This window comes from Cystoisospora suis (genome assembly GCF_002600585.1).
Source record: "Cystoisospora suis strain Wien I chromosome Unknown contig_1526, whole genome shotgun sequence".
Taxonomy (NCBI): Eukaryota; Apicomplexa; class Conoidasida; order Eucoccidiorida; family Sarcocystidae; genus Cystoisospora; species Cystoisospora suis.
In genome coordinates this window covers 17,905-28,090 of record NW_027154326.1, presented here as the reverse complement: position 1 = coordinate 28,090, position 10,186 = coordinate 17,905, and the positions used below count along the sequence as shown (strand labels likewise).

The following is a 10,186-nucleotide window of genomic DNA, read 5'->3' as shown; positions in this document are numbered from 1 at the left end:
TACAGAGAAAAACAATCACGATTTTCTTTGGAGGGCAGCCTATTGCAGTACCATTTTATTTGTGTCTTTTGAACGGGGATCAAGGCCGTAAATCCCAGCAGCTAGCGGCCCATGCTCTGGGCAGCCGCTTCGGAGTTCAGTCGAACTCAGGCAGTCACCTCCGTCCGGTCGTGGGGAGAGGGACATGAGGGCGGGGCGGATCTGGATCTTGTTCTACTGGAGAAGACTGGTCATTTGCACACTGACTTTATTCTTGAACTACTTGGCTTATTATCGAGCGTCTTGTTCCCGTCCCTTAATTTTGTCTCTTCGGGTGTACGTAGAGCTCAGAGATCCCTTCGCACTCTCTGAGCCCTCCAGGCCTCGTGGAATGTTTGCGTTCGAAACAACGTGCCGATGCCCAGCCCGTCTAACGACCAGCCATCCGCTCCGCTGCTGTCGTCGCAGACTAAAAAAGTTCTAACAGATTTTTTGGGCTTGTCCGTGTAGTTGCTTCGATTTTCTGCCCTGTTTGCTTCCCAAACTGGGACCCTTCTGGTATGGTTCCTCCTTCCATCTGCTGTCACAGGTCTTCCCTTACCCACTAAGCAGCGGACCGAAGAGCTTCCTGTTGGTTCTGTCCAAACATCCCGCCTACTTGTTTTCGCGGAATGACACCATCCAAATGTTCTGACGCCTGTCTTGTGCTTTCCGTGAATGACTAGACACTGTCCAGTTTTCGACGGCTTGGTGCCGGCATTCTGCGGCAGGTAGATAAACCCAACTTGATCGAGCTCCAATCTGTCAGCCCAGTGCGGCCCTTGTAGTTTGCTCAGACTCAACAATGTTTCCCTACAGACATTAGAAAGAGGTATTCCTTCCGCGGAAGTCCACTTTTCTTTTTCTTGCACCCGTTTGGCTCAGGTGCTCTTTGGCCGGCTCATCCCATGCGTTTTGTCCGTTCTTGCCACTTCTGCCCTGCTGGTCTCTCCGTGCAGTTTTCCCTACGTGTTGCATCTCCGCTTCTCTTTCTCTCTACGTTTGCAAGCTGGCCGGTTTTCCATTCGTCTCGTGGTCTGTCTTGCCCACTCTGTCGGCCGCGCCTGGGCGGGCGGCTTAGCTCAAGGAACTTCAAACTGCCACGATCGGCTCTTGCCCACGCGCTGAGGACGATCACTCGTGAGGCGGAGTCAACTCGTTGGCGGCGCAGAGGCTTCACGATCAAATCAAGATTACCCGTGTGGGTATCGTCCTTCGAAGTAGTCCACTCACTGGCCTTACAGCATGCTTCTTGTCATACTTGAGATATGAGCAGTGGATCTCACGTCTTCTGTCACTAATCTTGCCCTTTTCGGAGTTCGTTTGATTCTTTCACGCTGTTGGACCTTGTCAAGAGAAAGCCACCGCGCCGACCCCAATACACAAGTAGAGGCTTGCGGCGAGCCTCTTTTTTGTTGCCTGTCTGTGCCTATGCAGCAGCACCGTGGCGAACTGCCACTTTCTCTTTTCAGGATAGAGAGGGATATCTCTGGGACTTGCCCCCTTGCTTTTTCGTTTTGTCATTGTTGTCCAAGGTACCCAACAGGACAGACGGTTCTGAATCAATGGCGTTGTGAGAGGTTTGCTGGTTCCTCGTAGGAAAGAAAGTTTCGTCTTGGTGTTTCGGAAAGTTTCAGTTTTCTAACGCTCTCTTGTGTGTACATCTACGGCCTGCTTCTGCATGGGCGCTTCGATCTTTTGGCAGGCCACGGGTCTGTTTGTCCGTTTTGTCTCCCGTGTGGGGTCTTTTCCCGAGTGCCTGTATGGTTTCCGTACAAGACGTCCAAGCTGTTTACAATTCGTCGTTCCGGAGCTGCTCAGCTTTTTGTTTGGACGCACCGTGCTTCAAGAGGAATGGCTTTTGCGGACACAGTCTGTATGTCCTAGGAGGTGCTCAGGGGCACTGCTTGGGTTTCATGATTCTTTTGTAGCTCGGTATATAAGTACGCGCGCGACAGAACGGGTCGCGTGGATGCGAAGCAAGTATAACATGTGACGGAGTGTCTGACAGAGTAGTGTCTCTGGAGGTCTCCTACAGAGCTTTGCTATTCCGAGGCAGGGAAACCCGGGCCAGGCTGTCTTCTGTGGCGATTCGAGGGAAGGGCATACGTGGAATGACTGCGTATCTCCGGGGCGAAGGTTTCCTCGCATTTGTGGTGGTCGGTGAGAGGCAAGGCAACCGGAGTGGCGTGTTGGTTCTCCAGCCCTGTCGTACCGTTTTCTCTCTTGTGCTGATGCTTGAGGATGCAAGGCTCTTTGTGTGCGTCAGGGTCCCCTACCGCAGGTAGGGAGGCGGCCACGGGTATTCTTACAGTCCCAGTTGCTTTTCTCCAATCTTCGTCAGCTGTATATACGGCTCGAGCCAGCCAACCGCAGCAGGGGCATTCACGTGTATGGAACTCTCCGCCCCTGTCTGCAGATCAGGCTCTCATTCCCACCCGGGAGGACTATCAACGGACACAAGACTCCGGGATACAGCAGCGTGGTGTGGGATTGCACCCGGTCATTCAGGCTGTACCGCCTCATATGATAGCCTTCGTTCCTCCACATGAAGATGTATTTCCACCTCCTCAGGCACCGCAACAGGAATCAAGTGCAAGTTCAGCAGGGGCCATTCCTCGTACGTCTTCGGAAAACGCACAGAACTCCGGAGTTAGCCGGAGGGGGGAGGAAGTGCCGCAGAATTGCAGGATATCTACTCAGTTTTCCGGGAGTAAGGTTGAAGAGGCCCCGGTTCTGGAGCATTTTGGCGAAGACTCGAAGGAAAACACTCATCTAGATCGGGAACATCTCTGGGGTGCACTGCCAACTCATTCCAGCGGTTCTCGTCAAAGCATACCACCCGACTCACCACGGCATCATACTGAGGGCCCCGTGGTGCCTCTTCCGTCTCATTCTGAGGTCACTTTCCCGCAAGACTCCTCGTCTACAAGCGAGCCGGACGCTACATCAAGTCTTGGCACAGCTGTTGGTTCTTGTCAAATGTATGTGGCTTCCCCCGATGCTTCACCACCTCTCATGGGTTCGTGCTTAACTCCTCCTTCGTCTTCTGATATCGCTGCTCCCCTTTCCGTGAGTTGTTGCGTGCCGACTTCGCCTGCTGCTCCTTTGAAGCTTGTCGCGACAGACGTGACGTTGTCTTCCAAGTCTCAGATGGAAGGGACTTTGTCTGCATATCCAGCAGTAGAGGCAGCACCTTTGGTAGCAGCAGCGTCTTCGGATTGTCAGGAGGTGAAGTCGGTCTCGACATCGTTGTCCTCGCCAACATCGCATGTGCTTTCTCCGGCAGCGCCTGCTCTTCGGGCAGAGGCTAATTCTATCGGAGATAGTAGTCATACGTTTGGAGGTGAAGAGGGGAGTACAGTCGGCGCGCTGTCTTCGTCCTCCTCTCAGGAGAACGCAGGGGGATGCTTTTCTGCTGCGGATCGGAAGTCGGACGAGCAAGTTGCTGGTGTGTCTCCGTCCCCCCCTCCTTCAGCCGTCTCAGCAGCTTCCCCGTGTGCCCCTGTAGGCAAGTCACCTTCCGTCGGTGTCCCCTTCTCGAATGGCTATGTGAATCAGGACGTTTGTTTTGATCCCCCTGTATGTCCTGCCCTAGGAATTGTCACTTTGTCTCCTGGGGCTGCGCCAACAAGTGAAGGCCGTGTGTTGTCGGCTTCTTGTCTCGGCGTCACTGAATCACCGGTTTCGTGTTGTGTCAGTGCCGTAGAGAGGGAAGGCAGGCAATCCTCGTCTTCTCCTTACCATCGGTCCTCTTCGAGTGAATCTTCTAGTGCAGATGGAGTCGCTCACTCGTCGTCTTCGCTGCCGGCCCGCTGTAGCAACGGTGTGGAAACTGAGCATCCACCCGATCTACCGTCAACCACCGCTGCCGGTGCCAGGGGATCGCCCTCGCGTCCCAATGCAAAGCCCTCTCCCACCGGAGTAGGCGACCCCGCAGCAACGTTCTCGTCCTGTTCGGGTTCATTTCTCGGAACTGAAACTTCTTCATGTCCTTTTCCGGCAAATCTCAGTGCACCGCCGTCGTGCTCGCAGCCTGTTCCTGAGGAGGCAAATCGCACTTCACCCCCCGACGCCGTCCCTGAGGACGGCGATACTTGTTCGCCTTTTATCTCATCTTCCCGTAGTGACCGTCCCTCAGTCTTGGGTGCGTCCCCTACGCCATCGGCCGACACCGCCTTGCCTAGCCCCCGTGCTTTGTGTGTTCCGGTCAGAGGAGGGGATGTCGGCCGGGAACCATCTCAGTCTCATGTGACTCCTGTCACAGGACCTCCTTCGGACGGCGCTTGTTCTTCCTCGGGTGTGTTTCCTTCATCGCAAGCCGTGTCGCCTGCTTCGGCATGCCCCCCTTTGGATGCCGCTGCCACACCGTCTTCTCAGGTCGCTTTAGTGTCAGCCACGGAATCTCATAGGCTTCCCTTTGATGAGGCGGTCGTAGTTAAGTGTTCCCCGCGGGTTGCTTCCCCTTCTAGGGGTCCTGACATAGAGGCCGTGCCTTTGTCTCCGGTTTCTTTGGCTGCACCTTCTGAGAGTCCAGCTCTATCTTCAGTCACAGCCTGTGGTTCTCCACCAGACATATCTCTCCACTCGTCTCTCCGGGCCTCTCCGGCACTGGTTACATCTAGTTCACGTTGTCTTGGCGTGGCAGCCACCCCAGAGTCTCCTTCGAATGCACCTGGACCTTCTTCCTCCTCTATGGCTCCTCTCTCATTGCGGGACGTGATTTCCTCGACACCCCGGTCTTCCTCACCAAGCTCGCCGGCAAGGACTGCTTCGGACCCGGTGCGTCCGCGTGGGCCAAGAGACGTTTGCGGTTCGACTGTCTTCACGGCGGCATCACCTGCCGATCTGTCTCCAGAATCAGGCGAATCCTCTCCGTGCAGGGGGTTCAGCGAATTGCAGGACGTGTCGTTTCTCTGCCGATCATTGAATGGCTCTTCCTCCCCCGCCTTCAGTGAATTACAGCACTCCTCTGTAGGCATCAGAAAGGCTGCTTCTCCCCCCCCTCCTACCTCGGTCGCTTTGTCGCCGAACACTTGTGTTCGCTGTCTTCAAGAATACTTTCTTTCCACGTTTCCTCACCGCCGGTTCGAGACAGCGTCAGCGGCAGCCGTACACAAGGCCCGGGTGAAGTGTTTTGCCATGCTGAAGGCTATTAAGCGCCATGCGTCCTCTTGGGCTTCAGATGAACTGGTGCCAACAGCGTTCCATGGTATAATGACGCCTTATTCGTATCACGTGAGTCGCGTCTTCTGCTGTCCCCCTGTGGACTTGAACAACTATTTCAACATCTTTAGAAGGTGGCTTCTCAAAGCTCGTTTTGAGAAACGTTTTGCGCAGCAGCGAGGAGAAGCAGTCCGGGCCAGTGTGGGCGCACTCGAAGAAAGGTCTGTCTCCGCCAGCAGGGAAGATGGCAGTGTCGGTGTGCCCAAAGACCCTGTGTCGGCAGCCCAAGGAAGAACTAGGGAAGGCGAGGTGGAAGGGTTGTCGACTGAGAGAACTCCTGTCTCCAATTTCCTTGGAGGTCCCCTTTTGGAGAAACTTCAGCTGACCGGCAGTTCCAAAGCATCAATCCACACGACTTCTGTCACTGGGACCCAGACTTCCGCGCCCCACATGACACGTGGACCGCGTACGGACGTCGGTGTCTCTGAAAAATCGGAGAATCTCCTGGGCGACGACGTCTGTCACGTTGAGAGTCAAGTTGGACACCCACAGCCGGATTCATCCAGGCCATCGAGCCGGGCAGATTCCCGAGGAGATTCTGCCTGGTCTTGTCCGGATACGGAACAAGCAGATCCCACTTGTTCTCTTTCGCTGTGGTTGCTGAGTCGTCTAAATGAAGCTGAGCTACCCCATCCACCTTTCGTGCGTGACGAGGAGACAGGCGAAAGCCACCGACAGAGCCAGGAGAATTCTGAGATGGAGGCAACGCCACGTTCAACGACAGAATCTCTTTCGTCGGTTGCGATGAAAGCCGTTCGCTCACATCCCTGTCTCCCTGTGTCGGACAAGACTCCACATCGCCGAACATCTTTTTCCGGTGCGGACCCTCTGCCGCATGAGGTGTTTGGCCCCGTTGATCTTGACAGAGAAGCAGGAAGTGCACTTGAAGAAGATGGCTGCTCCACTTCTGGTTTGGACAGTGTCCTAGGTTCTGCCGAGTCGCAGACGAAGAAAGACGACTGTTGGATCTCTCGTTCGAATGCAGGTACGAGAAGATTTGTGGAGTGCGAGGAGGGAGACGATGAAGGCGAGATAGATGAGTGGGCGGTTCTTCCGCCTCTGCAATCAAAGGCAGGAAAGTACGGGTCGCAGTGGAGAGAGCGTAGACAAGGAATCTTCGAGCGTCCGACGCGTTTGGGGGATCTCTCTGTTGAGGAACTCCGTGCAACTATCACGCGGTTTGTGAAGAAGCAGGCTCCACGTCAGTCTTGTCCGCCGTCGCTGCAGCGTGTCAGGAAGATTCACGATGCCCTTGTAGCGTTTCTTGAGAAGCACGACGAAGCGAATTTTCCTCCCCTATGCCCAGGAGTGGTACCTTACGATAGCTCCGCTTCTGGACAGCCCTTTCGACAGCGACGAGAGAGCGGTGCGATGGGATCGCTGCTGAACGTTTCGTCCTTTCCTGGGCCGCGGAGTCTAGGGGCGCTGAGCTTAGATCCAGAAGCCGTGCATCCAGCCACTGTCGATGTTGGGACACTCCGGGACTTCGTGCGAAATAGCAAACTAAAGCAGAGTCTCCAGGATGTCAAAATGACATCTGAACCAGCTGGAGGGCCTTTAATGCTGGAAACACACGGCCGTTCTCTCTTGTCTTCACAGTTTGACAATCCGTGCAAACACATTCCGTCCCTGCATTTTTCCGGATATGTAAGGAATGCCCCTGGGACGAGAAGCCCATCTGGAAGCAAGAAGAAACGAACGAGGCTGGATCTTGCAAGCCTGTTGGAGGAGACCGACACCACTGCAGAGTCGGAGGGCAGTCTGTATGGAGGGACGGAGGACAGCGACGAGCTGGAAAGGGAAAAGGGTTCACGAGGTTTACAAGAAAAGAAGAGGCATGAGGCCTGTGTGGCTACAGAACCAGCTTGGCGGGACCAAAGTGTGGAAGAGCTCCTTGATGATCTCGACGAACTACGAAATGAAGCCGAGGTCAGTCCACATTTCTAAGAGAGGGATAACACGTTACTGGTCACATATACTGGATGGACAGTCTGCTCCTTTGCTCGAGCCACAGCTGTTGTCTTCGTTGTCTCTCATGAACAATCGTTTCGGCGTTTCGATTCACGTGTCGATCCGCTTGTTTCAGAGACGATTTGGTAGAGCCAGTCAGAGCCAGTCCGCTTGTTCATCACAGAAAGTTTCGTCACTCGCTCCTTTTCCTGGAGGGAATGACGCGAACAGCTTCAGGACCCGCATAGACGTGCTCAATGATCGCAGCTTAAGGACTCCTTTGTTGACCGCTTTGTACTGTTATTTGATGAAGTGTACCGCCTAGCATATAACGATCATGGAGAAATGAAAGTTTTGTACACGCGCACTATGGAAGTGAGCTACAATACAATATGTGTCGTGTGATGCTGTATCCATAGCTGCATCGCCCGCATGTACAGCGGTTATCCCGGAACAGTAAGCATGTGTGCATCTCAGCGGCAGTCCGTACGTGTTATGAGTAGGCCCGCCAGGTCCACTTGTTGCTCTTGCGGCTGTATAAAAACACACACACATAGAAATAGAAATATAGCGGCAGCCGTATTGTCGGTCTCTTGCTTTTCGTACGAGTGACCGAGTCGGACTCAAGGCGTGTACTTTTTATGCCTGTTAGGCATGAATGATACTTGGTTCAGGTATAGTTTGGCCGCCACTGCTGGGGCTGTGTTTCCGTTGATGCAATATAGCCCTCAGTTATCTCCTCTGTATCGCGGCACCACAACAAGAGTACCATGCCAGGCCCAGGCCGGCGTAGGGTGCCCCTTGCAAGTAGTGCTTCCTAACGGGAGTTTTCATGGGCACATCTTCGAGCCGGCACTACCTAGTAGGCTATGGGATCGCCGATGCTTCATCAGTCAATTGTTCAGCGGCTAGATAGCCCTGGGGCTTGGCGGCTCATCGTCGCCCCTGTTTATCTCTCTCCAGTGTATGTATTGCCAGTGTGGATCCAATGTTCCTGATGCGTTTCCCTCAGACTACTTCGTATCTCTCTTCTTCCGCAGACTTCATGTCCTACAGCAAGACGTGTGCCATTCCTTGTTCCCCTCGGAAACGCCTGCTTCTAGCGCCGCTTTTCCAGGGCGGATCCCCAACTGGGTCTATTGTCCGGCTCTGTCTCTCTGACCAGTATGCACACCCCGTTGTCAAGCATGCAGTGTGTTCTCGAGTTCCAGCTGCTACTCTGTCTGTCACTGGTCCTCGAGGCTTCCGGCCTTTCCTGCTAGCAGCCTCTCCCTCAGCAAGCAGATGTAGTTCTGTCCCAGTGGATGCTCCTCACTGCGGACTTCTTTCGGAAGCCGACATTGTCCGGGCATGTGGCTTAGACGACAGAAATGCAGTTTTCCCGTTTTCTGCGCCAATCCTCGGAGAAGTGGAGGTCGCTGCAGCTCCGCCCCAGCAGGATCTTCCAGTTGATCCATTGGACGAGAACAAGACGCGACTGCGGTCAGGTCACACTTTCCGAAGACTTCCGAAGTCGGCGGGTGGAGGCTCCAGGAAGGGCACTGCTGGACCTGAATCGCGGACGGGTCGGGGCGCTGCCCCTCGTTTGCCTTCACAGGCCGTTATTGAACTTCTTTCTGGGGCAGCGGAGGCACCTCCTCGAAAAACACGACGTGTGTTTTTTCAAAGGCACGAGCCAGTACCGTTGCCTGGAGAGTCACTACGAAGCGCCGAAGAGTATGCTCCTCCGACTGCACCGCGATGTGGTGGAGAGTGGAGCGAGCGGTCGCCGTGTCGGAGTGCTGCCTTGGCAAGGGAAACAACGCTCCGGTGCGGAGGCAGTCCAGGCCGTGCGTCGCCTGATGCTCCCGAAGGTCGACCTGTACGGACAGAGCTGGTCACTCGTACATTCTCGGGAAGTTACACGATCACAACGCGACACCGCAGGCGAGCTGTGGACACTTCTCAACATTCAGCGACCTCGCCAGCTACTCCTCAACAAGTAGCTGGGCGGGTGGCGCCGGGAGAACCCAGGGGAACTTCAGAGCGCCCTGGGAGGGAACTCTCGGAGACTGGAGAACGAGCACAAGAGGAGAAGCATTGGGGAGGCGCTGCGTCCACAAGCGTGCGCGGCCCGACCAAGAAAGAGAAAGCAAAGGTCAATCAGAGTGAGGGATGTACTTCTGCGTCGAGCAGGTCTCTCTCCCCAGGAAGCCGTGATGGATCGAACCCAGCCTCGAAAGTCAGGTAGTCTACAGCGAGGCTTTTGTCCGGCGGAGGAGCTACGGTTATTCGCTAACGCCGAGGCGCAGTCTGCGCGTGTGTCGGTGCTACTGCATGTTGTTGTCAGACAAGACACCCGTGCGTGTATACAGGTTCAGTAGTGGCTGCGTGAAACAAGTGTTCAGTTGCGCACATCACCTGCTTTTTGGACCAACTCGGTCTCCGAATGGAACTAAGCATTGCCGCGTGTAATGCCTTTGCTCAAAAGAAAAAACACTGAGACCTGTGAATAGCAGCAGTTTGGTCGGGCCGTCACGATTTTTGCTGTGGTGGAGGTGCACGCATTGCCAGTTCCTATACCTAGCAAGCTCCCCGTGGAGATCCTATCAACCAGTCGTTTGACCGTTGCTGGGTACCGACCTGTACGGCCAGCTCCCTCAGAGGCAAGCCGTAACTTCAGCAGCGATTTTTGCAGTGCGAGCACCAGTTTCCGGGCTCCGCGGATGCAGCCCTGTCAGAAAAGGCAGGACGAAGCGCCTCGGGTGTCTGGGATCCTATTCTGGGTCGCTCGGCTCGCTAATTGAACGGGGCCCGGGTATCGCAGTCAGTTTACGCAAAACCGTGCAACTGGCGGCTCGTTCTCTTGGTGTACCAGCGCGAGCAAATCGAAATGAGGATGCCACAGACGATCCGAAATTTAATTTCTTAGCAGGGGCTCACCACCGTGAGCAGTTCGGGAAAACGTGTCAAGCAATCGTGACTGGTCTTGGGGCTAGATACTCTTCCTGGA

General features: G+C 54.8%; 1 protein-coding gene across 1 annotated transcript; it reads left to right on the top strand.

Moving 5' to 3' along the window:
• The first annotated feature begins 274 nt into the window (after positions 1-274).
• CSUI_003420 (uncharacterized protein) lies at positions 275-9,935 on the top strand. The gene is made up of 2 exons (XM_068063618.1): positions 275-7,173; positions 8,207-9,935. The coding sequence occupies exons 1-2, from the start codon at positions 2,263-2,265 to the stop codon at positions 9,422-9,424; spliced, it is 6,129 nt and encodes a 2,042-aa protein (XP_067924403.1). The 5' UTR covers positions 275-2,262; the 3' UTR covers positions 9,425-9,935.
• Positions 9,936-10,186: the final 251 nt, after the last annotated feature.